The sequence below is a fragment of the Eublepharis macularius genome, chromosome 2, assembly GCF_028583425.1.
Source record: "Eublepharis macularius isolate TG4126 chromosome 2, MPM_Emac_v1.0, whole genome shotgun sequence".
Taxonomy (NCBI): domain Eukaryota; kingdom Metazoa; phylum Chordata; class Lepidosauria; order Squamata; family Eublepharidae; genus Eublepharis; species Eublepharis macularius.
In genome coordinates this window covers 165,901,097-165,928,936 of record NC_072791.1, presented here as the reverse complement: position 1 = coordinate 165,928,936, position 27,840 = coordinate 165,901,097, and the positions used below count along the sequence as shown (strand labels likewise).

The following is a 27,840-nucleotide window of genomic DNA, read 5'->3' as shown; positions in this document are numbered from 1 at the left end:
TATTGGCAAGTGACAAGGGTTTGGGATTCTGCACATAAGTTTACAGATTCCCCCCCCCCCCTAACAATGACTGTGCTGCTGCTTTATGAACTGTTACAAAGCATAAATGCAATACTTCCAACCAAGGCTAACCATCAGACTTGGAGAAGCCTTTGGAGTTGGCAAAGCCTGGAACAAGGGGATTTCCGGGAGCCAATTCATGTTCACTCTATGCAACTATATGCTGGAAATGAGGACTACTGAGCACATTACGTGTTAGCAAACCCATACATGAAAGTGTATTCTTATCAACAGATAAGGTTGCAAATTCATGTTCGGAAGATACCTGGAGATCTGGGGGTGGAGCCTGGGGTGGGTGGGGTTTGTTGAGGGACATCAGTGGGGTATAATGCTATACAGTCCACCATCCAAAGCAGGCATTTTCTCCAAGGGAATTAATCTCTATCAGCTGGAGATCAGCTGTAATTCCAGGACCCACCTGAAGGCTGGCAACTCTGTCAACAGACCATAGACAACTGCAGCTCTGTGGACTGTATACATGTATAATACATGCATTTGTACACACATCCCATCCACAGATTGCTATGTTATGTGTATGCAGTAAACATTTCACAGGTACAGCTTAAAGGCAGTCCCAAGAGACAGAGAAATTATCAACAGGTAAGAATGCTCAAGTACAAATTAATTTCTTAACTTGAGGATACTTCTCTGAACATGTGACATGTCTCATAAAAGTTATCACTTGATGTTGCAGTCTCCAAATGATGAACATGGAGGTTTGAACCCACCTTAGACTGCTCAGGTTGGCAGTGTTGGACTAATGTGGCTCTGCTAGAACCTGCTTGTTTCCCAAACGGACACATCCTTATAAGCAGGAAAACCCTGTTTGCAATACTGCAGGAAAAGGGACTAGTTCAGGGATATTAGTATCCTAAGATATGTGATCAGCTGAAGGGTCCCAGTGATAGATCTCTCCAGCTCTTCATCCTCATGCACAAAATGTCAAAATGTCAACATCCAAAACTTGCAGCAGTACTTAGGACTTCTTTAAAAATTAGATTATTGATTCAGAGCTATTGTGTCATTAACTAACAAAAACTAACCAAAGTGCAGGAGACACAAATCCACCCTCAGACTTCATAACAGCTCACAAATATCGATGCTTAATTTTAATACTTATTGAATCTTATGGAAAATGGAGATACTTTGAGAGCTTAGCACTTCTCAAAGTTGCATTTCCCTGGATTTGAGGAACAATTATTATACTTTGTCTTTACACAAATGTAAACTTTGCACAAGAATTGTTTTGGGGAGGGCGGGGGGGAGGATATGAAGGCCTGCTTCCTTGACTTGCATTCTTGTGCTGTACCACAGTTTGTGCAAAATATCCATTAAGGACATTGGCAGACCACAAGAAACAGTTCAGCGAAATTGGAGTGTGCATGATTGAAGGCAGAATCCAAAATTATCACTCTCCAACACCTTGAAAAGTCATGATTGGAAAAAACCCAAAGCTGTTTTTCTTGTGTGCTTGGCCTTGAGGACCCCCCCCCCCCCAACTCTATATTCTCAATTTGAACTTTGGTTCCACATCGTTAAATTTTATACCTCTGCACTTTTGCTATAACTACTCTCAGCTAGAATAAGGGTTCTATCCATCTATCACTGTCTCTGTGGCTAAAGGCCCTCTCTCAATCTCTGGCAGTTTCTGAACTATCAAGCATTTTATCCAATAAGAACATTCTACATACTGAATGGCACTCGTTTGTTTAGGAACATTATCTGATATCCACACAAACATCCTAGCAGGGTGCTGATCAGTTGACTATGATTGGGGCTCATCCACAGAATGGAGATCTTTCTCTAACACACGCATGCACGTGCAAGCGCACGCGCACACGCATGCCTGTTTGTGTGGAAGTGAATGGACCTTTGTCATGAGGTGTTAAGCTTGAAAACAGCAGAGCTGCTCAGAGTTGGTGGCATGGTAAAGCAGGAGCTGAATGAACACAGTAAGTTCAGGATCCTATAAAGAGGTGTGTGTGAGCAAAAGAGAAGAGCGCATGCACAGCCAGATCTTTTCTCATTTTCACAGCAGTTCCTGTGGCTGAAAAGACAAACCTCTGAACACAGTTTGCCTCTTCAGCACTTAGGTTATCTGCAGTACTATCAGCAAACAGAAGTCCAGCTGCACTCAGGGTTTCTTTCTCCATCACACTTCCCTTTGTGGATCCTGGCCACTGCGTTTGACAGGAACTTTAGGTCTCAGTCACAGACTGAAAAAATGCACTATGCTGTAGAAGAATAATGTTGACCAAACCACACTTAACAAGGGAACGAATTAAAGAGAAGGAAATGTTTAAAAATATGAAATGGTTAACTTACTTGGCTTTTGAAAGCAAACATATCAGTGCTAATTAATTGGTTCCAACTTCTTTGTTTTGTTTTAATACAAGCCCAGCCTTTCTCCATTAAAACAAACTGAACTGAGTTGATAGCAGAAAACAGCCGCTTTGAAGCCCTACATAACATTTCAAAAATTAATCAAATAGGGTTACCTTTCGATCTTCTTTAAAGAGTTCTGCAGCAGTGGTGAAATGTGGAATGGAGTTTTTACAGTGTGGGCACCCTGTGAGTCGAGAGAGGAAAATTACAAAATTGATTTAAAATAAATACCAGGCACCTAGGGTCTGATTCAGTCAGTCAGTCCATTTTATGGCAGACAGCATGGTTGAGAAGCATGCACACATGAACAACATCACACACTAGTTTGGTGTTTGTGCATACACATGTATACATAATTCATCATTCTTTCTTCCAGCCTACACTTGATGGAAGAAGCACAAATAATATTAGGGCATATCTTACATCTGAGCACATGCGTTCTTTTCTTGCGTTCCACTATATACAGAACTCTAGCACCACAACTTGCCCCAAAATTCAAGCCAAGAAATAATCATATTCACATATCGTGCTAATTTATTCACAACTCTTTAAGCTTAGTTCACCAACAGTGCTTAACCATACCTACCTATTAACTGGTCACATGTTGTACAAGAAGCAGGGCAGGGTAAAGGTGGAGGTTCAGGAGATGATGCTACCCATCCCTTTGATTTTAGGAACACTAGAGATTCCTGTGCAATACACTTATCCTCTCATTGATGACCACAGGACAGCAATGAGAGCAATCTCCCCAGTTCCCCTAATATGATGCAGTTTATGACTATTTTGCATCAAAGCTCTCAGAGTCAACCTTTAGTTTTTATCTCAGCTATCCTGAATTTAGTTGGCTGTAAGCTGGAAAACCTACTACAAAAAACACGGTTGTACTTTCCTGTAACTGTTGTTCATTGAAGTCTTCCATGCAGGCACACATGGGACTGTGCAAGCACAGGCAAGCTTCTCAGAGGGTCTGTACAACTTTAAAAGTCCCTGAAGGGGGCAGCCCTCTCCCACAGAGTGTATGTGGCTGTTATCCTGCCCAAACAGCTTGCACTCCAGAAAGGTTGTGCCCAACTTGTCCCAAACCAGACTGAGGCAGGAGGGAGGGAACGTGTTGCTAAACAGAAGACTTTAATGAACAACAGTTACTGTGCAACCCTGTTTTCATTTCTAGTCTTCTGCGCAGTGAGAGTCGAGCATGCTTCTTATCAGAGGAGGCAGGGTGATGGTCTCACTGAAAAAAGAGTCTGCAGCAACCTTTGTCCATTGTGTAGTGCCTGATAAACATGTCTGTTGTTGGCTTTACAGATGTAGCACAGCAGTTAAGTGGCCAGGATGTGAATCCGCACTCTGCTGGTTCAAATCTCACTACTGCCATGAGACTTAGCTGGTCATTGGGTGAGCTGCTCCTCTTAGCCCCAGCTCCCCAGCTGCATTGTGGGAATAATAGTAACATTGACCTTGTGGGGCACTAATCTGTCTAGAAGAGCACTTTATAAACACGTTGTTTTTTTTTTTTTTTTTTTTAAATTTTTTATTGGGTTAGAACATTAATATTTTTACATTGCATTACATTCAATTTTCCCCTAATTTTTCGTTTCTAACCCCCTCCCTTTCCCCCCCTTTTATTGACTTCCAACAGCTTTCCCACCCTCTGTCCCTTTTCCCTTACTTCTATTAACTTCCTCTATCTAAAACAAATATATATTCTCCATTATATTAAGCAGTACATCTTTAACTCTTTTACTTATTATGCATCCAAACTATACTTCTTTAGATAAACAATTTATCCCATTTTCCAGTTTTGAATATTTCTATATATCATAAACCATAAAAATTTCCCACATTTAAATCAAACAATTTGATTTATTCTCTATATATTAATCATTTTTTCTTTTTATAGTATTTCTATATAACTCATCACATAGTCAGTCGTTTTAACTCTTCTATACATTCAGTTTGGTGCATATAAGTCTTATCAAGTAAAAAAAAAATATTGTTAATTACTCAATCCTCATGTTTAAACCGTTAATTATTCTCTATCAATATTCTATCAATTAACCTTTACATATCTATATATATCTCAATCAATTAATTAATCTAACTGCTTATAAGTTCACATTTCTCTTCCTCCCCCGGTAAAGTCACCCCTCTCTTTTATACTTTTATTGTACTTCAGTAGTTCTCAAACTGCCACAGTTTTCCTCCCACCTCCCACTTCTTCTCCAGATATTGTTTCAGCTTCTCCCAGTCTGTGTTAAACTGCCCTGAGTCCAGATCTCTCAGTTTTCTTGTCATCTTATCCATTTCAGCCATATACAGCAATTTGTAGATCCAATCTTCAATAGTTGGCACTTCTTGTACTTTCCATTTCTGCGCATACAAAAGTCTAGCTGCTGCAGTCATATAAAATATCAACGTCCTATGATGGGCTGGAATTCCCTCCATTCCCAAGTTTAGCAGCAGGAGTTCTGGGTTCTTATTTATTTGAAACTGTAAAATTTCACTCATTTCTCTTATTATTTCCCCCCAGAACTGCCTAGCTACCTCACACGACCACCACATATGATAGAGGGAGCCCTCATGCTTCCTACATTTCCAGCATTTATTAGAAGTGTTCAAGTTCCCTAGCGCAATCTTCTTTGGTGTCATGTACCAACGATAAATCATTTTGAAAATGTTCTCTTTAATATTAATACATGTCGTTGTCTTCATTGTAGTTTTCCACAAGTATTCCCATGCCTCCATTGTTATTTCTTTATTAAAGTTTATAGCCCATTTCACCATTTGTGTTTTAACTATCTCATCCTCGGTATACCATTTCAACAGTACTTGGTATACCTTGGATATTCTTTTCTTATCTTCTTTAAAAAGGGTCTGCTCTAGTTCCGAGTTCTCTGTTCGTATGCCCCCTTTTGCAGAGTCCGAATTGTATAAGTCTCTAATCTGTCTGTACTGGAACCAATCATAGTTAGGTGATAGTTCCTCTTGCGTCTTTATTCTAAGTTTAGATGCTTCAGTTTTGGTTATTTCTTTGTACGTTAAACATTGTTGTTCATTATCAACAGCTCTCTGATCTATCACCTCGTATGGAACCACCCACCAGGGGGTTCCTTCTTGTAGGTAAATTCTGTACTTCTTCCAGATTGTATATAAACTTCTCCTTACAAAATGATGCAGGAACATCGAGTTGACCATTACTTTGTCATGCCATAGGTATGCGTGCCATCCAAAAATTTTTTTATATCCCTCTAGGGCTAATAGTTTCTTATTCTTTAATGTCATCCACTCTTTTAACCAAACTAGGCAGATTGCATCATGATAAAGTCTCAGGTTGGGCAGTTGCATTCCGCCTCTTTCCTTTGCATCTTGTAGAACTTTTACTTTCACTCGAGGCTTCTTGCCTGCCCAAACAAAATCTGATATTTTCCTCTGCCATTTTTCAAATTGTTTAGAGTCTCTGATAATTGGTATTGTCTGTAGCAAAAACATTACTCTTGGTAACACATTCATCTTAACTGCTGCAATCCTGCCCAACCATGACAAATTCAGTCTATTCCATTTGATCAAGTCTCTCTCTATCTGAGTCCATAATTTTTCATAATTGTTCTTGAACAAATCTATATTTTTTGCAGTCAGCTCAACTCCCAAATATTTCACCTTACTAGTTACTTCACAGTCCGTTATTTCCATTAACGATTGTTGTTTCTGCTTAGTCATGTTTTTGCATAATATCTTTGACTTCTTTTTGTTAATGAAGAAACCTGCCAGGTCACCAAACTCCTTGATCTTATCTATCACTTTTGGCATGTTCTCCAATGGATCTTCTACAATTAACATTATGTCATCTGCAAATGCTCTAACCTTGTATGAATAGTCCTTTATTTTTATTCCTCGTATTTCCTCATCTTGTCGTATTTGTATCATCAGAATCTCCAATACTAAAATGAACAACAATGGAGATAACGGGCAACCTTGTCTTGTTCCTTTACTAATCGTCAATTTCTTGGTCAGTTCATCATTCACTACAATTGCTGCAGTCTGGTCTCTATAAATTTCTTTAATTGCTCTGATGAATCTTTCTCCCAGTTGTAGCTTTTCCATAGTGGCAAACAAAAAATCCCAGTTTAAATTGTCAAACGCTTTTTCAGCGTCTACAAAGAAGAAACCAACCTCTTTATCACAACGCTTGTCATAATATTCAATAGCATTGATCACTGTCCTTAAATTGTCTCTTATTTGTCTGTCCGGCAAAAAGCCTGCTTGTTCTTCCTCTATGACTTCCGAGAGCCACCCCTTCAGTCTCTCCGCCAATATCTTCGCAAAAATTTTATAATCATTGTTAAGTAATGATATAGGCCTGTAATTTTTCACGTTAGTCAGATCTTGGCCCTCTTTTGGGATCAATGATATATTCGCTTCGCTCCAAGTGTCTGGAATTCTTTGATCCCTGAAAACTCCGTTCATCACCTCTTTTAGGAATGGTGCCAGTTCGTTGGCCATTGTCTTATAAAATTTAGCCGTAAATCCATCTGGCCCTGGCGCCTTTCCTAGATTTGCGGATTGTATTGCCTTACTTATTTCCTCATCAGTTACTTCACTGTTCAACTTATTTCTCCAAGCTTCCGAGATCTCTGGAAGTTTGGTTTTCTCCAAATATGATGCTATTGATTCTTTGGTTACTTCTTTTTTATTATACAGCTTAGCATAAAATTTATAAAAGGCTCTACTAATGGTAGTCTGCTCCAGGTACGTTTTATTTTCTTCACAGATTTTATTTATTATTTTCTTTTCCCTTTTCTTCTTCAATTGCCATGCCAAATATTTCCCAGGTTTATTAGCACCCTCAAAAGCTTTTTGATTCAGTCTTTTAAGGTTCCACTCCAATTCTTTATTACTCATTGCTGTTAACTGTTCTTGAAGAATTTTGATTTCCTGATGTATTTTCTTTTTCCCTGGTCTCTTTTTTAACTGTGCTTCTTTGGCCTTTATTTTCTCCTCAATCTCTTGTCTTTTCTCCTCTTTCTTTTTCCTTGCTCTGCCATTTAAGTCCATTAGTATGCCCCTTACAACCGCCTTGTACGCGTCCCAAACTTTACTGGTTGGTACTTCTTTATTCACGTTGTATTGTATAAAAAACTTTGTCTCTCTTCTCAATATTTCCATATTCTCACTTTCCTGTAACAAGTCCTCATTTATTCTCCAGGCTTTCCTTTTTCTCCTTTTTCCAAATTTCCACATAATTGGATTGTGATCTGAGCCTACCATCGGCATTATTTCTACCTCCTTAGTCCATAACGCTAAGTCCTTTGAGGCCCAGATCATATCAATTCTTGATAATGTAAGATGCCTTGCAGAATAAAAAGTAAACTGTTTGGTTTTAGGATATTCTCTCCTCCATACGTCTTCGAGAGTCTCTTGTTGAATCAACTCAAAAAAAAGCTTTGGCAATAGTCCTCTTTTCTTTTGTGCTGTTGTAGTCTTTTTGTCTAGTTCCAAATCTGTCACTCCATTGAAGTCTCCAGCAAGAATTATCTGGTCATATACAAGATCGTCTAAATGCTTCCTTAAATCCTCAAAGAAGCTTTCCTTTGCACCGTTAGGTGCATAAAGTCCGACTACCAACACTCTCTTTAAATTCCAATTACATTCCACTGCTACAAATCTAGCTTCAACATCTCTCATAACAAATTTTGGCTGCAGCTCCTCTTTTATGTACAACACCACTCCTCTTTTTTTCGTGTTTGAGGCCGCTACAAATTCTTTGCCCAATTTTCCAGATTTTAAATATTTTACATCCTGTTTTCTAATATGGGTCTCCTGCAAACAAACAATATCACATTTTTGTTTTAGTAGCCAATGAAAAATATTTTTCCTCTTATTCGGTGAGTTTAGTCCATTTACATTCCAAGATAATACTTTACACTCCATATTCATGGTTTTGTTGGTAAGTCTTTTTCATTGTCCTTGATAAATCTCTCCATCTCCCGCTCAGATCTGATGCGTTTTTTTGCCCCTCCAAACTCAAAGGACACTCCTTCCGGTAACTCCCATCTGTATCTAATATTCATGTCCTTCAAAGTCTGAATTAGCACTCTATATTTTTTCCTGTCCAGTAACACTGATCTGGGCAGTTCCTTCATTATGATAATCGTCTTGCCATCAATCTCCAATGGATCTTGAAATTGTTTTGTCACAATCCTCTCTTTCATGTTTCTAGTTGTAAACTGCACAATCACATCCCTTGGCAGTTTCCTCTGGGTTGCAATTCTCGAGTTCACACGGTACGCCACATCTAGGATAGCCACAATTTCCTCCTCCTCCTTCCCCAGGTAATCAGCCAACACCTCAGTCATCTGTTCTTGCGCTGACTTCCCTTCCACCTCTGGCAGACCACGAAAACGAAGCTGCTTCTCCATGTGTTTAGTTTCTGCAACTGACATCCTCCCCTTCACCAGTCTCATCTCTGTTTGTTGCGTGTCTATTAAATTCTCCATCGCGTCTTCTACTGTTTTAACTCTCTGCTGCGTTCCTTGTAATTCACTACTAATCGTTTCCACGCCTTTTTTCACTTCTGACAGCTCCGACTTTACTGTCTGTGTAACTTCTTTGACCTCTTTAATAAGCTCCAATTTCGTGTCCTTAAGTTCTTTCATCATGTCTATAAGTTTTTTGTCCAAATTTTCTATTGCCAATTGCCACTCTTTTTTCGACATCGTGGGGCTTGCTTTAGCTCGCTCCCACGAATCTGCTCTCTTCCTTAACTCCGTGGCGTATATTTAAACGTTTTCCTTTTTTTCAAATGTCCCAATCTTTGCCAAAATTAATTTTTTTGTATCCAAAATGTCGGACGTCTTTTCTCTATGGTTTCTCTATGTTATTGTAATCCAAGATGGCCTACTTCCTCTTCCGCTGAAGCCGCGACCCTTCCCCTTTCAAAAATGGCGATTCCCTACTTCCTGTCCGTCGGCAAGGGCCGCTTCCCTCCAGCCACTCTATTGTTGTTACGCACTTCCTGTCTCCCGTCTTCCCACAGCAGGTCTCGCGATGGTGTCTTTTTCCCACAGCTCCAAAACCACAGGTATTCAAAACAATAGTCCGATTCTTGCAATAACTTCTTTAAATTTAGTCTCTTTTAAAATACAACTCCTGCCGAGTCTTCACCTCCTTTTCACTAGTCTGTTGCAGTTTAAAAATCTACTTTCTTTCCTCTCTGTTTTTATCAATCTGTCCCGTTTCAAGAGATAGCGATCTTTACCTTCTCTTCAACTTTCTCGGGTTGTAATCGCTGTTTCGATCTTAAATTCTCCTCTCGACTTCCCTCCCCGATCGAAGCTTGGGTATGTAGGTCTTATGCCAGCCGAATTGGCCCCAAAACTGCCGCAGAGATTATAGCCGACCCGTCGCAAGGTGGGACCTCAAGGATCGGGGGGGAGACTCCTTGAGTAGAGCCCCCCCTCGTCCGAGATCTAACTCACCCTAGGGTCTTGAGCGTTCTTTGCCTGCTCCCCACCTGAGAGCAGTCGGCCGCGGGTTATTTTCACCCCTCCGGCCGGTTAAAACGGCAGTCCGGTCAGCTCCGCAAATGGAGCTGCGTTAGACCTCCATGAATCCCAAACCGGAAGTCCACGTTGTTTTTGTACTTGAGGTCCAAGTACATTCAACCAGATCCCAAGAGTCCTCTGCAGCATTCCATAACAACATCAAAAAAAAAAAAAAAAAAAAAACGTTTTTTTTTGATGTTGTTATGGAATGCTGCAGAGGACTCTTGGGATCTGGTTGAATGTACTTGGACCTCAAGGTGACTAGGCAATTGCGCTAAACGGTAGCATAGCTTTATAGCCTGCACCACCCACCTGGAGATGGTTTGGGCTGAGTTTGCCTTACCCAGATTTGGTCCAGAGTGGCATACAAATAGTTGGACAACTTTCTGGAATTATTTGGTGTGGTCCAAATAAAATATCAGTGTTTTCCTCACTTCCAGTGCGTGGAGGGCCATCTCACCATCAGAAGTGGGTGCAGGAAAAAAGACTGGGAGTACAATGTCCTGCATCTCCTCCACATTTAGAGATGGGGGGGGGGGAGAGGATGCATGAACAAAAATGCGCTGTTATTTCTTCAGTTTGTCCCATAATCTCTGCCTAGGCAATGAGTAAAAGGCAGTTTGAGGTCCATAAAGGCTAGCATGCCATCCTCTGAGTTACATTTATCTACGATAAAGTGTAGAGTATGACAATGATCAACTGCAGGAATGCCTCTACAGAATTCATCTTGCTCTCGTCCCCAGATAGCTTCTTTCTGTAGCCATGACAATAGTTTCTTGTAAAGGAGGGAAGCATATAACTTGCCCACCACTTTTTTTTTTTTTTTATAAATGGGAACTATTATTGCATGTTGCCAAGAGATAGGCATTACTACATAATGCCTGTCTCATTAATCTGAGAATGAAGACCCTTGTTTTATACAAAACTGTAGAAACTGGCCTGATCTTATTTAGCCAATCAAGGACAGTGTATGTACTCTTACTCAAGGTCCTTTGCTAGAATGATGCTATGTAGGTGCAAGACCTTGAAGCTATGATATCACTGCACCTGTGTAGTTCAATCCCCGCTCTGAAACTGCAGAGTCATGATGACTTTTCACTTCAGGCTTCTATCAAACCCAAACCCTGAAATGATCCAAGAAACAGACTGGGACAAGTCAGTTTCTTGACATATTTTTAAACATATCATAAGTGAGATTCTAGAAACCTCATTGCATTTGGTGTACATGTACATTTTTACAGATCAAGCAGACTTTTGAAACTCAAAACCTGTTTACCAGAGGTAAGAGTGTATATCATGAGCAATGTTGTCTTTGTTATACCACTTTCAGATCCTGAAAAAGCTACCATTTTTCCCAGCCTTACAGTGGAATCCTAAGAATGGTTTCCTGGAGTAAGTCCCATTGAATAAACCTTAGTATGATTCTGAGTATACCTGATTAGCTTTGCTTCCTTAGCAACATATATAAGAGTTAACTTGCAGTCAAGTAGCTTTCCTTCTGCATCTCTTCTTCCTCCCCTTCATGTGTTAACAGTGCTAGGTGTTGGTTTATCAAAAGAACAACTAAATATATCTTTACATCACACCTATGTAGCTAGTCCAGTTTCCCCTTTTCCTTCTTTTCTACAATCTGAGTGATAATCTAAAATACTAACATACTGTAGAACTTCCAAGTCTAGTGGACATTTACTGAGTTTTAGACCTTTCTTCAAACATAACAGATGTGAATCCTGGAGTGAATTCTCAAGGAATTAAAAAGTCATCAAAATATGATGTGGGGAGAAATGTGTCATACGTAACAGCAGAACTTCATCTGTTACAACTTACAAGGATTGCCAAGTGCAGGAAACTGGAAGAAATCCAATTCAGTCATTCATTCTCTTTAAAGCACAGGCAAACTCAAATGCAAAAAAGATGAGATTTGCATTTCTACAGGAAGACATCTAATTTTTAACACACCCCTTTCACACTCACTATCACATTTTAATTTAAGCCTTCACATATTTGCAAATATGAAATTTAATAAAGGACACTTTACAAATGCTGCATCTCTTGACATATAAAAAAGCGTGCAGAAAATTTCATGCTGATTTCTGGGATGCAAGTGGCCTGCTTGTGTGAGCTAAGAGGGTAACAAAACAAGTCAGAGTTCAACTTCCTGAGCAGGGATTTCCTTCTTCAGAGCAGCTCCCACTCATGGAATCTCATGCCTGATCTTCTACAAGTATCCCTCTGATCCTGTACTCTTCATACAGACAGGCACGTAAACAGTTAAACACACAAAGAGAGATAGCAAAAGAAAGCTTTTAGACTACTAGGCAAGAAACTTTCAAAGGTCTCCATCAATTTTTTTTCTATGAATATGTGACACTGATATGTTTGTGACACTGTAATCCAGAATATAAAACTGACCCGGGTGTGCATGGTAGAGTGCCACTTTGCTTTGTGCGGCATTTCAATGTGAGTGCCATGGAGTTAAATCGAGAAAAAGAGATAATGGCTCCTGATGTAAATATTGATGTGAAAGAGGACTGGTTTTATGATCCTTTCCATAGGCGTTTCAAGGACAGGGCCATGTGCTATCGCTAGCATCTGTATGGCTGGTTTGTAACAAGCACTCAGCAACTGTGTTTGATGTAGCCAAAAGAGGCTCCCTCATTAAAGTGACAGATTTTGGGATTTATAGTGAAGATGATTAATTATAGGCTGAAGGACAAATGTAAAAAGTACAGATCTGGACTAGGGACTGTTTAAGATCAGTATATAAAAGCACAGATGGTTCGCATATTTTAGGCAGGCCAAGCAAAATGTTAAAAGGAGACGTATGAGAGTTTAAAAAGAGGTAAAAAGAAGAGTCTTCTGAAACGAAGCATGCTCACTGAACAGGAAACAGATGGGAGTAAAAGAAATCTGTGTTATGTAAATTACCAAGAAAAAATGGGGGGGGGGGAATCTAGGAAATAATGAGCACGATCCTAAAAAGTTTAGTCTCAACCTTAGCAGGTAGCATACACTACTCACAATTAGAGGATGACATTCCACAGTTGTGGCATACTATTCTAGTGATAAGCCTCATACAAACTGCCCACCACTCTTAAAGCCTACTTGTCAGCAGAAGGCCTATCTGATAATGCTGCATACCATCACAATAGATGAGGGCTTAATGCTGGAAGCAGACAGAACCAAGCCTTTGTTTGTAGCACAGTATTATGATGCAGCTTGGCTAGAGCTGCAGTCCAATGCTCTTGGGCATTTCTTCATACACAACACTAGTTTTTCATGCACATTTGTGTGCTCTTGAGGTGCTTTACAAGGCTTGCAGGCATTACATTCTAGAGCACTGAGGAAGAGAAAGATCATCTGAACACGTTTGTGCCTACTCTCCCAAAGCAGCAATGATTTAATTCCAATGAAATATTTCCCTCATTGCTGATGCAGTGTGGAGTAAAGTACTCTCGTATACTCATGAGTGTCCAAAAGTACTGGGCAGCTTTATTGCTAGTTATGTTGAAGCATACTACCACTGTGAGACAGTAGGCTCCAACACATCCTGCATCATTTAGATTTCTTGTTTAGCACCACAGTAGCTACACCTATATTAAGGTGAGTTCACATTTGTATTCTCGCACAGCAGTAGCTTACTCCAGAATTACGTTTCAGCAACAAAGCACTTAACTTTTGTGCTGATCACACTGCAGTAAAAGGTGCTGCTGCCCCTGAGCTGTGAAGAAGATGAAATACCAAACCACTCCTGGACAGGTGTGAACCTTATAGCATTATCAGCACATCCAGTAATAGTTTCAGCAGTAAACTGCTACTGGAAACATATCCTTAGCTGTATTTGCAAGTCAGGATTAGGTCAGGATGGTGTTTTAAACATCACGTGAAACCATGGTTAAGACTTATCAATCAAACAACTTCAAACCATATGTTCATATCTTAGGTCGATGTGTCCTACCTAACCATAGTTAATAGAGTGGCCCACAATCAGACAATCATACTACTAATGGTTTCGTATCATGGGATGGTAGCTCAAACAGCCCAACAGCTAATGCAATGTATGAGTGAGCATCCCTGCAACTCCCTTGTTCCTTGACACTACTATATGCAGCAGCTGTCCCTGCTACAAGTCCCTATTCATCTTGAACCAGACATAACCCCTCCTTCACTGCCTCAGAGAAGAATACCTGCCCAGCCTTCAATCATTCCAGGCACCTCTAGAAAAGCAGCAGGGAAAGCTAATTCCACCCCTGTGATAGCACACGACTGGTATGGCATAAAAAAAATACCCACTGCTATTGCTTGTTGCTTCACCTAGACTGAGGATAATCCCCACCAGCAGAAGATGCTGGAAGTAAGACAGAAACAGAATAAATTGGTTTGAATCAACACAGAAAAAATTTAACATTTACAGTTAATTCCCCTTAAGGTTCCCTATTCTAGTGTTTAATGTCTGACTCTTCCAGTTTTTGAAGGTTGACATAATTATTCCCAAGGAACAGCTTTGATAAAAGTCTGATAAAACCTGCTACAAGTAGCTGGAAGTTTGTTCATGAAGAAATGTTTCTGAAGTTACCTGTACACAACTACTTCAATTTCCAACGCAAAATACAATTAGTCTTTGTCACTTCTTTCACGTATATTCTGCTTCAAGTCTTAAAACAAAAGCCCTTATCAAAGCCTTGACACTCTTATCTTAAAAGTCAGATAGCTTTCTAAGGGAGTTATTTAAGCTGGAAGAGTGAGTCCTTCACTTGTATAGACACAAATTTGGCAACAGAGACATATAATAATGATGCCAAGAGGATCTATCCAGACAGCATTACTCTGGCAGACATCCATAAAAGCCCAGGGCAATATGGAGGCCAGAGGCCCATGAAAGAAACTGACAGGTTTAATGGAGATGTATGGATAGAAACACTTTGTATTGATGCAATCTACAGCATGGGATGCGAGGCACTTCCTTGCACTGAACAAAATGGATGGCAGCCAAGACCTCCTATGGGTAGAAAAGGCTGCAGGTTAGTGCCATGAATTTCCCTCACAACTAACATACAGCAGTTTTGGCAGGGAGGCTTGCAGGTGATCTTGGCAGACCACATCTGGAATTTTGACATGGATAAGAAATGGAAGAGAACTAAGTAGAAGCACGCCTTTCCATCATCTCTGGGGGCAGATGGGAGGGAAGGAGAAGTACTGAGTTATGCTGACCTTCTCTTGGCACTCCCAAAACATAGGAGCTTGAGACAAAATCCGTGCATCTTGCATCAGGATTTGAGTCCAGTGTACCTTAGAGACCAACAAGATTTTTAGGGTAGAAGCTTTTGAGAGTGAGAGCTCGCTTCAAATCATGTTTGGCCCATACCTACTCTGTAGCATGCTGTGAATAAGTCTACCACTTCGTGCTTTGCCTATTCAGAAACTGAATGCAGAAACAGTGTACACCCCACCCAGATATTCACTAATACTTATGCAACAATGTTAAAGGCATACAGCACAAATTCATGAACATGAAAAAGTGTATTCAATCAATGTTATAGACAAGCAATAGCTAAAGTATATTCAATCAGTCATACAAGTCAACAGTAGTTCTTTACAATACAGAGACCTGCACAAAACTCCCCAGAAAATGTCCAAATCTGAGGGCACATAACGATGATATAAGTTGTGTCTTCTGGCCAATAAGTCATTCTATGTAGAGGCTCCTGTGAATTCTTAAAGAGTCTCACAAACAGGGGCAGCGCAAGGGTTTGCCACGCTTGTGGCCGGCCGGCCGGGCGCCCCCGCACGCGCATGCACCGGCCTGCATGATGTCATGTGTGGCGGGAGTGCGCGCGCCGCCGGCCCGATTGCTGCAGCGGGCGGCCTCCGAGCTCTCCCGCTCGGTTGCCTGCACCGCCGCAGATGCCTGCCCGTGGTGGCTGCGCCTGGCCGGGGGCTTGTGCTGGCAGCGGCGTGGGGTGGGAGGGATAGGAGGCTGGTGCTTTGTGGCACGCGCTCCCACCTGCCGCGCCTCCTCTGGTGCTCCCTCCGGCACCCCGCACCTGCAGCCACCGCCTACCTGGCCTTAATTGGCGCGCCAGCCCTGCTCACAAACAACCTAAGTTCCTTCAGAACCACAACATCAGACTCAAAAGTCAAAGGGGACCATAGACCCCACTGTGTTTCTTCTCCATAGATGCTGCTAAGAACAAGATAAGTGCTCCAAGGGCTAGACAAGATAAAGGGGGTATACCTACGAGTGTTTCTTCTGCTTTTCCTTTTACATGGGTGTTTCAAAAAAAAAAAATTTCAGTTGGACCCCTGGCTCCGAGGATATTGTGGTAATTTCCACGATGTCACTCCTTGGGTGAACCTGAATAAATCCACAACAGGTTAGCCACGGGTTCCTGAGGAAGTTGTCCTGACGAAAGCTGCTGTTTAGCTGGCTGCAGTTAGGACCGTCAGTGGCTGATATCCTCGGAGCAAGGGGTCCAACTGAAATTTTTTTTTGAAACACCCATGTAAAAGGAAAAGCAGAAGAAACACTCGTAGGTATACCCCCTTTATCTTGTCTAGCCCTTGGAGCACTTATCTTGTTCTTAGCAGCATCTATGGAGAAGAAACACAGTGGGGTCTATGGTCCCCTTTGACTTTTGAGTCTGATGTTGTGGTTCTGAAGGAACTTAGGTTGTTTGTGAGACTCTTTAAGAATCCATAGGAGCCTCTACATGGAATGACTTATTGGCCAGAAGACACAACTTACATCATTGTTATGTGCCCTCAGATTTGGACATTTTCTGGGGAGTTTTGTGCAGGTCTCTGTATTGTAAAGAACTACTGTTGCCTTGTATGACTGATTGAATATACTTTAACTATTGCTTGTCTATAACATTGATTGAATACACTTTTTCATGTTCATGAATTTGTGCTGTATGCCTTTAACATTGTTGCATAAGTATTAGTGGATATCCGGGTAGAGTGTACACTGTTTTTGCATTTGCTTACTGGGTATCAAGCTTGTTGTTGGTTATTCAGAAACTGAAAGCAGAATCTGCAAACCAGAGAATCTGCAAGCTGAATCACAAACTAATCATAGTTAAAATAAATCACGGTACAGTGTTTTGTCTGAATCTGGCTATCCTGTACTATATATATCCTGTACTATAACACTGGTTCAAGGTGTTAACTTTGGTGTTTAAAGCCCTCCATGGACTGAGAGTGACATACCTCTGGGACCGACTCTTCCATTACGTCCCTTGCAGGGTGTTGCGCTCTACGGATAAACAACTCCTGATGGTCCCTGGCCCGAGAGACATCAATCTGGTCTCCACCAGGGCCAGGGCTTTTTCTGCCCTGGCCCCAGCCTGGTGGAACGCTCTCCTGTTGGAGATCCGGGCCCTGCAGGACCTATTATAGTTCCACAGGGCCTGTAAAATGGAGATGTTCCACCAGGCCTTTGGTTGAGGACTCGCAGGTGTTCCCCCTTATTCTAAGATCACCATCTCCTCTATGACTGTCCTTGGCTATGTGTTCTGCCCACAACTATGACCTATGCAGGACTTTTATCTGTATCTAAAGTAGCCTATGTATAATGGCGCCTGGAGTATTTTAGTGTAAGTTTTAAGTGTGTTTTTAAAGTTGATTATTAATGTATTGTGTCTTATTGATGATGTGAGCCGCCATGCTATGGTAACATCAAAACTTGACTATTGTAATGCATTATACATTGGTCTCCCATCTAAGTTAACTAGGAGGCTCCAATTGGTGCAAAATGCTGCAGCTTGTCTATTATCAGGAGCAAGCAGGAGCTTGAACATCACTCCCATCCTACAGTCACTCCATTGGCTACCTAGCAGTTACCATGTTCAGTTCAAGCTAATAGTTATTACATACAAAGCCCTTAATGGCCCTGGTCCAGCATACCTATGGGACCGCCTCTCTCCCTATGTCCCTCCACAGCAGCTTCACTCATCTGAACAGGGTCTCTTGCAGGTGCTGGCCTGTACATGGGTGAAATCAACAGCAGCCCATACACTGGCTTTCTCTGTGGTGGCCCCTACCCTATGGAACGGCCTGCCTGAAGAGGTCAGGAGAGCCCCCGCCCTCCTGGCTTTCTGCAAACAATGCAAAACTGAATTATTCAAAAAGGCCTTTTTTCTCAGTTAAGAAGGTGGTATTGTAGGAAAGGGATCCCAGATGTTTCGCTAATGAGTTAGAAACCACAGATTTCACCATTATGTTGCCTTACATATTATCTGTTGCTTTAAATATGTAGCAAAATCAAAAAGAGTCCAGTAGCACCTTTAAGACTAACCAATTTTATTTTATTGTAGCATAAGCTTTCGAGAATCAAGTTCTCTTCATCAGATGCCTGATCCGATCCGTACATTTAAATATGTACTCCTATTTCCTACCTGTGCTTTATGCTGTTCAGTGTAAGTCCTAGAATTGATTGTGTACTGATTCAGCAATTCCTCAAACCCATACTGGATCCTTGCTAATACTATATCTTTATAAACTTATATTCTTTTACCCCATGACATTGTTCATGGAAATGTTCTTGACACTGTAAGGAAATTCCTGCCCTTGACTTTGCCACTAATTGTACTAATCTCACACTATGTAATCCGCCTTGAGTCTCAGTGAGAAAGGCGTACTATAAATAACATAAAATAAATAAATAAATACATAAAATATATCAAGGCTGGAAATTTACATCCTGTGTACAGGGAGGGTTCAGACTATTAAGAAACCAAGAAGTTACAAGTGTTCCCAAAGTACGTTTTAAAACTTGCTTATTTTATTATTTTGGCTCTACAGAAGTGGGGTTCTGATTATTCTATTATATATCTATATATTATCCTATATATATCCTATATATTATATTATCCTATATATTATAGGAGTTATTTATATTTTTCTGCCCAATCAGGGCCACCAAAGCAGCTAACAAAACAGCATGATAAAATACATCATAATACAAATTAAGAAAAGAGCAATTAAAAATCCCATCTGATTACTGTTCTAAGTCAAGCAGAACTGAAAAACATTTCTCTCTCTCAAACCCCTTTCTCAGCTTATGCTCTGAAAGTAAAGCTCCTACCAGCTGAAATAGGAAGAAAGCATCTACCAGGTAATCTACCTTCTCCTGCTGGCTTTGCTTTCAACTAACACAGAATCCATTGCAGAATTCCATGAACCCTTGAAGTCCACTTGTTCTAAACAGCATACATGTCAAACGCTGAAAGGGCACAGAGGCAAACTATGACTACAGTTCTGCCTACACGTTTTGTGTAAATGCTGCTTTTATCTTGTTGTATTTTGTCAAGTGGCTGTGACACCTACAGTCCAAAGGTTCTATGTCAAACTTGTTTGCTCCATGAGGGTAACACTGAAAGGCAGGTATTTCAGCAGAGGCAATTATGTGTTTGTGAACATGACCAAAACACATCATTTGGGGGTGCAAAAAATACACTATGCCTTAGTACAAGGCCACCATAATTCATAATTAATCAATATGCTAAAACCCCAGACTGTTAAAAACCTGATAGACTTACAATTCACAGACGACAGAAACATATAAAAGCAGAAGCGGCAAGTGGCAAACAGCATGTCTTCCATTGCAAATGTTAAATCATCTGCTACAGAAAGACATTCATATATTATAGAGCTGACACAGCTGCATGCTAAAGGTAATTCCCTTCTATTAATTAAATCACATACAACATTTTAAGGTTATTAAAGATTTAAAGCAGAAATCCTGTTATACAAGAACTGGAGGCTTTATGAGTGCAAAACCTGACAAATTTATCTGTAGGTTTTAATGTCACAGCTGGGAAGCTTAGCTTTCCAGCAACATTTCTTGCTTTGTGTTCAAGTCCATTAAGCTAACTCATAACTTCTGGAGTAAGAGTAATGTTTAAACAAGTATTTTAAGGGCAGCTCCCCCAGTACTAATTAATACACTCAAACAAAAACCAAAGAAATAAATAGTGACTGTACTGGCTGGAAATTGCTTTATAGATCCATCTTTAAAAGAAAGAAAACTCAACAAATCCTCTAGACCCTGCTGACATCCAACACTATTAATACATCTAATTCTAAAGGTGGCCAAATCTGTGGATACTTAAATCTGGAGACTGGATTCATGAACAGACAAGACAGCTGTTTCTAAAGACCTGAAAAAAGCCCCAGGTTTGCAGTAAAATCTGAAATCTAGAAACAAGTACCTTGGAAGGAGGTTTAAAGCTCTCCCCAATAATAGAGCTGAGCCTGTATCTTTAAGAAAGGAGAGCTCATTGGCCTTTGTGGGAGTTGCTAGACAACTACACCAGTATTGCCATCTTCAAATAATCTTTGTTTCCCTGTCAGTAAAATGCATAGGGAGGGTTCTTTCCAGGGCTGTTGAGGGAGGACTCATCAGTGCCTGGCCCAGCAGCAGCCACTCAGGTGACATTCTACCACATGACTTGCATTACTCGCCCTGGCCCTGCATGCTACCGTTCAACAGCAGCCACCCCATGAAAGCCAGTGTAGTATAGTTATCCAAGTTGCAGATCAGAATTTGGGAAACCCAGGTGTAGGGTTCCCAGGAGCCCACCGGTGGCAGGAAAACTCTTGGGGATTTGTCCCCTTGTCCGCCGATCACCCAGCGATTGGTGGGAGGGGTCAAGCTTTCGAAGCTTGCCTACTAGAGGCAGGTACCTCAGAAGTGCACATCGTGCATGCGCTCCCAACTAGCTCTCAATAAAATATATTCATTCTAGACAGATCAATTTTGTGACCTCAGAAAAAACCCTTTCCAAACAATATACTCTTACAGGCATTTTAAAAAGCACGGGATAGGGCCTTTCAGACAATTTCTGGAAGCTTATTTCAGAGGAATACAAAAACAATAGAAAAATAGAAATATGTACCAACTAACAGTGGTCCCCAACCTTTTTGGCACCAGGGACTGGTTTTGTGGAAGACAATTTTTCCACGGACCTCACCGATTGCCTTCCCGCCCCTTCGCTGGCGCTGCCGTAGACCACACTATGCCGCTACTGCGGCCCGGTTGCTAACAGGCCACAGACCGGTACCGGTCCACAGCCCGGTGGTTGGGGATCTCTGCATTAGAGGACTGCAAGGAGAAGCCGCTGGATGAACAGAGTTGGAGCATGACTTCCTAATAGGAAAAGGCAGTTTGTCAGGTATTCTTGTGCCAAGCCATGAAGGGATTTAAAGGTAAGAAAATTAGTGCCTTGAACTGATTGGCAAACAACATAGTTGTTTTAATACTACTTTAATATGGCTGTGTCTATTGGTCCTTAGCCGCACATAGAGCCCCGTAGAGAGCAATTCAGTCTATACGTTACAGATGCTTGGATAAGTGCAGCAAGATTGGCTGTGCCCAGACAAGATAACTGTTTATAAATAAGAAAGATGCTACTAGTAGTAACTATTCCAGTTTGTTGCTCCATCAGAAGAGGTGACTCCAAGAAGACACCTAAATTCTTCACATGAGATAATGGAACTCCATTTAAAACTCACAATAGAACCTTACCCAGGACATCAGCTTTCCCAACCAAATGACCTTTGCCTTTTCTGTTTTCAGTTTCAGCTTGTTCACATTATCCATTTGACCACAGCATTGAGATACTAGCTCAAGACTGAGACAGCTGCTCCTTCCAGCTTAGGTAATGACAGGTATAACAGATGTCAGCATACTGTTGACATCCAGTGCCAAAGTTCTGAATAATTCCACAAAAAAGATGAACAAAAAGCTTTGCTTAAAGGACAAAACCTTAAGGAACACCACATTTTAAGTCCCATATTGATATCCAATGTTTAAGGCCCTGCTTTTTAACTGATGACTGACAGCCATGTTCCAACATGTGTGTCAGGATGAAAATACCAACATTGCTAGATTATAAATATACAGACACCCCAATAAATGAGGAAGATGAGTATAACATGTAACACAGAAACTGGTCAAATATGTTTTTTCCCTGTTCAGTCAACACCTGTAGAAACTAGTTTCTTCCCAAAAAAATTGGCAATATACGCAGAATTAAATTGAAAGCTTTCAGCACTCTGCAAGTTTGTCTGACAGGGCTGAAATGCAATCAGAGTTTATCCTGTCTGTGCTGGGCAGATGCTCTGCACCATGTAATACACCACGTGGCAAAACTAGGGGAGGTAGCAGTTGCCCCAGAAGCCTCTACCTGGGACCCATTTTGAGATGCATGACAACTGCTTCACAGTGCTATGAAAGTGCAACCTGAGAAAAGTAAGAAAATGGAAAAAAAAAGTCTATTAACAGCAATATCTCCAAACCCTCCAGGGGTGCCATGGAGCATAAAACAAAGCAAACATTTCATTACTCATAATTTTGAAAAAAAAATCTGAAGAATAAAGAAAGGTAATGAATATCTCAAGAACATTCACAGTGGTAGTTTACTGCCAGCTGGTTCAATTCAAATGAACTCAACAAAAGGGGTTTCATTCAGGATGCCCTCTAACCAATCCCCATAGGCCAAAGTTGCAACCATACTGGGAAAGAAGCCTCATAAGCCAACTATAATTGTTTCAGATTGAGTGAAGTTTTCTCTTATGATTAGTATGGTGAACTGGATCAGCTTTCTACTGCAAAACATCTGAGAGACATCCACTCTTTGCAGCCCGTAGAGCCCTGCAAATTGAAGCTATTTAAAAAATTAATATTGGCAATTGCCTTTGTTACTGTACTAGACTGGTAAAGAAAGCAAGCCTTCATTTTTCTTGTTTCATCCTAGTTTTTATTAGGAGATTATATTTTTTAAATACAAGCATCTAGCAGGAAAGATATAACCAATCATACTATAGTGAGGCTAGAAGTTATTGTCTGACTTCCTACATGCTAGTCAATGCCTGTGGGCCACAGCAATGAGGCTAATAGGATGCATTTTCTTTAAAAGTTTCAGTAGTCTAACTCTGAAATGAAAAATCATAGCTGCCCATATTATACTGATCTTCTAAGCACAACCTACTAATCAACCCATCTTATAACCTTCACTAACTAGAGTGAGAAGGGGACGTGATGACTGCAGCATCTCCTAAGGCATTTCTGAGAAACCAAAGTGCAAAGTTATTTGCACCCCCCATGGCATTTCCATAGTTCCATTTTCCAATTCCTGTGTACCTTCTTCCATGCTATTTTTTCTATGTATTCATTACACACATGATACCAGATACAGTGCTGTGGGGAAGAACACAAACCATGTGCCGGGATGTCCCAGTTCAAATCCTAGTTCCCATCACTCATCTGTCTTAGTTAAGCGACTATTTCTTAGCCTCAGTTCTGCTCACCTGTAATTATCAGGATACTAATGTGAGCTTGCCTTACAGGCCTGTCACAATAGAACAGCTATTAAGATAATGTATGTCAAGTGCTTTAAGCATTAGGGAAGTGGTGCTATATTAAGTACTATCATTATCTCCTGCACACCACCAGATCCTTCCCTCCTTAGTCATCAGCACATTTATTTTTCTGCCATTCTGCCATGGGTCACTTACCCCATCCAGACTATTCCTTTCTGATAGGTTATTCCCTCCACTGAATCTTCCCCAACTTCCTCACAAGGCAAAGTCTCTTCCTTCAGCGGCTATCCGAGGGGCATGGAGTACGCTACTTGTGCGTGCGGGGGGGAAGGGTTATTAAGGTTTTAGTAGTCAGAAGTTTTTACCACTATTTTAAATAACTAAAAATGAAAAACTTTGAGAGCATGGGTGTTAGTACAGTGCATCCCTAAGATATTCCAGAGGTTTCCTATTATGCCAAAGAAAGAGAAGGAAAAAGGAAAGAAAAACAGGGTTAACATACCTGTAACTTATGTTCATCGAGTTCTTCTGTGCTGACACACATGGGACTGCGCAGGCGCAGGCCAGCCGCCGGAGAATTTTCTAGAGCTTCCATGGCTCCGAAGGGGCCGTTTGTCGCGCGCCTCAGCGACCGTTTTCCCGCCCAAACGGTCACGTGATCCTCCAGCGACCAACGGCCCCTTCCCTCAGTTCTCCCTTGCCGCCGCTTGACCAACACACTTCAGCCATAACACCTTAAAAACACCAATTTCTGTTACAGCCATCACAGTATTGTGCATTGGAGTTCACAGCGGGGTAGGAGGGAGGGTTGTGTGTCAGCACAGAAGAACTCGATGAACATAAGTTACAGGTATGTTAACCCTGTTTTCATCTTCGTTCTTCTGTGCCTCCACACATGGGAGTGTACCAAGCTTCACACAATAAGGAAGGCGGGGGTGAAGTCCAACACAATTTTATTAAGCAAACAAGAACAACAATAAATAGATATGCATATATACATCTATGTAAAAATACTGTGTAAGGACACATAAATACTCAATATTTACATATATACACACCCCCAGGTACATATATACACTTTCACTCAAGGGTACCCAACAGGTACGCCAAGAAAGTCATTCCAAAACTCCCTCAGGAAAAAAGGGAGTGTAAGACAGCCTTGGCCACAGATACATCCTGCTCCGCATTGACATCAACGGCGTAATGCCTGACAAAGGTGTCTGCAGAGGACCATGTGGCTGCTTTACAAATGTTAACCAGGGGCACCCCCCTGAGGAGTGCCGAAGAGGATGCTTGGGACCGCGTGGAGTGGGCTCTGACATGAAGCGGGCAAGCCACCCCTGCCAGGGAATAGGCCTTGCTAATGGCCGCCACAATCCACCTAGACAGGGTCTGTGAGGAAGCCCTGTTACCCTTGTCCTTGGCCCCAAAACATACAAACAGGTGAGGACAGGTGCGGAATTCCTTCGTCCTATCCAGGTAAAAGGCTAGGGCCCTCTTCAAGTCTAGGGAATGAAGGGCCTTTTCCCCCTTAGAGGAAGGTTGAGGAAAGAATGCAGGCAGTGAGATATCCTGTGAGAGGTGGAAGGCGGACACCACCTTGGGCAGGAACCCGAGGCAGGGACGCAGGACCACCTTGTTGGAATGAAACACAAGAAAGGGAGGGTCAGACCGCAGTGCAGACAGCTCACTGACCCTTCTGGCCGATGTGACGGCCACCAAGAATGCTACCTTGTAGGATAGCATATCCAAGGGGCATGTAGCCATAGGTTCAAATGGAGGCAACATGAGACGTGAGAGCACCAAGGACAGCGACCACTGAGGCACTGGCGCCGACACAGGTGGGTAAAGATTGTACATGCCCTTAAGGAACTGGCGGGATTGTGGGTGAGAAAACACTGTAGCACCCTCAACTCGGGCGTGAGCAGCTGATATCGCTGCCAAGTGTACCTTGAGGGAGGACACCTTCAAGCCCAGGCCACGCAAGTGGCACAAATACTCGAACACAACCCCCAAGGGACTGCTTTCGGGCACCACTCCTCTGGCAAGTGTCCAGAGCTCAAACCTGCGCCACTTGGCCGCATAAGCGCGCCTAGTGGATGGCCGACGAGCATTCAGGAGGACCCTCTGTACCTCGTCAGTAAAGCCTATCGGGGAGGAACGATCCGCCAAGCCGTTAGGTGCAGCTTCCTGGGATCGTGGTGGACTAGGCTCCCGTTTAGGAGAAGGTCTTGCCGAGGGGGCAGACTCACATATGTCCGTTGGGACATCCGCAGGAGCTTCGGGAACCAAACCTGCCGTGGCCAGAAGGGGGCCACTAGGATGCAGTCCGTCCCGTCCTCCTCTATCTTGCACAGGACCCTGGGAATCAAGAGGAACGGAGGAAACATGTAGTGCAAGCCCTGCGTCCACGTAAACTGGAAGGCATCCCCAATAGAGAGGGGGTCGCCCCCTGCCCTGGAACAGAACGTGTGGGCCTTGGTGGTCGCCGCAGTGGCGAACACGTCTATCACTGGATGACCCCACATCTGGAAGATCGGCCCAACGCACTCTCCGTTCAGTTCCCACTCGTGGTTTAGTAAAGGGGCCCTGCTGAGGGCATCTGCCCGGGCATTGTCTGACCCAGCCACGTGTATAGCACGGAGCGACACGCCGTTCTTGATAGCCCACTGCCAAGTGAGTGTGGCTTCCCGGCACAGGGCCATGGACACTGTGCCCCCCTGCTGATTCACGTAGTACATGGCAGTCGTGTTGTCCGTCTGCACCAAGACCTGACGATTTCTCAGCAGTGCTGTAAGAGACACAAGTGCGAAACGAATGGCCCTTAGTTCAAGCACATTGATATGGAGGGTCTTTTCCCTGTCAGACCAGACATCTTGCACAGACACATCACCACAGTAAGCCCCCCATCCCAACAGAGAAGCATCAGTGGTAACCGTGATGTCATGGTGCTGATACCCAAAGGGGGTCCCTTTAAACAAGTTGTCATCAGATAGCCACCAGTCCAAGGAGGAGAGGATGACCCTTGGGATAGAGAATTTGAGGGACGGAGGGTGCAGCACAGCATCGTACCTCCGCACAAACCAGTTCTGGAGAGGGCGCATACGCAGCCTAGCGAAAGGCACCACAGAGGTGGCCGCCGCCATATGCCCTAGTAAGCACTGGATAGTGCGCACAGACTGGAACCGGTTCCTTTTAAACATGGACACTAGACCCCTTAGGGACCGAGCCCTCCCCAAGGGGAGCAGGGCCTTACCCTCCACAGAGTCTAACAGTGCACCAATGTAGGACACCTTGCAGTTGGGCACCAGCTTGGATTTCTCCAAGTTCACCAGGAGCCCCAGGCGTTGGCAAGTGCTAAGTACCAAGCCAATGTCCTGCACCAGCCTAGACTCCGATTCAGCCACGATGAGCCAGTCATCGAGGTACGGAAAGATGGTACAGCCTTCTTCCCGTAGGAAGGAAACCACAGGGGCCACACATTTAGTGAACACTCGTGGGGCAGTGGACAGGCCAAAGGGGAGCACCTTATACCGGAAAACCCTTTGCCGGTAAACAAAGCTCAGGTATTTCCTGTGCTCCTTCCGTATGCCCACGTGAAAGTATGCGTCTTTTAAGTCAAGAACCGCAAACCAATCTCCCTGTTTCAGCAAGGCGATCACAGCCGCCAACGTAACCATTTTGAATTTGGTCACCTTGAGGAAGGCATTAAGGCCCCTCAGATCTAAAATGGGACGTAAGCCCCCATCCTTTTTAGGGACCAGGAAGAACCTAGAGAAGAAACCCTTTACAGAGTCCTCATAGGGCAATTCTTCCACAGCACCCTTGGCCAAGAGCGACACGATCTCCGCATCCAGCTCGGCCATAGCGTTATTGACAGCTGTCAGGGGTGAACTGCATCTAGGCAGCTCAACAAACTCCAGCCCGTATCCCAGTTCAACAATAGTTAAGACCCATGAGTCAGATGTTATTGACTCCCACTCAGAGAGGAGTGGACTCAGTCTGTCCGAAAAGTTCGGGGATACGGCTGGCGTGACCCGTCAGTACTGCCTCCCAGCGCCCTGCTGATCTTTCTGCTGGGCCGGTTGTTGTGCCGGACGAGGCTTGAAGGGCCGACGCCTCCTCTGCTGTTGTGCGGGAGGGTAAGGCCGCTGCTGGTAGGCAGGATACTGTTGATAGCCCGGCCGCTGCTGTTGGTATCTGCCCTGGTAGTGGTAAGGGCCGGACCGGGGAGCGTACCGTGGCCTGGAGGAGGGCTTGTCCGCAGGAGCCAGCCCCAAGGACCGCGCCGTCTGCCTGTCCTCTTTTTTCTTTTTCAGGGTCTCGTCGGTCGATTTGGAGAACAGCGAGTCCCCTTCAAAGGGCATGCTCTCCACCCTGGAACGCACCTCCTGGGACAGGGCCGTAGACCGCAACCAGGAGTGGCGCCTGAGGACCACCGCCGAAGCCATTCCCCGAGCAGCAGTGTCGGCAGCGTGACTCCCAGCATTCATTTGCTGTTTAGACAGCCGGACAGCCTCTGTCTGCAACA

At 42.9% G+C, this 27,840-nt stretch overlaps 1 protein-coding gene across 1 annotated transcript in view; it reads right to left on the bottom strand.

Moving 5' to 3' along the window:
• The window catches only part of PDIA5 (protein disulfide isomerase family A member 5), a 289,332-nt gene that overhangs the window by 37,579 nt on the left and 223,913 nt on the right, over positions 1-27,840 (bottom strand). The window contains exon 15 of the mRNA XM_054971351.1: positions 2,559-2,629. Coding sequence (XP_054827326.1) covers positions 2,559-2,629 — 71 coding nt within the window. The remainder of the gene's footprint in view (positions 1-2,558; positions 2,630-27,840) is intronic.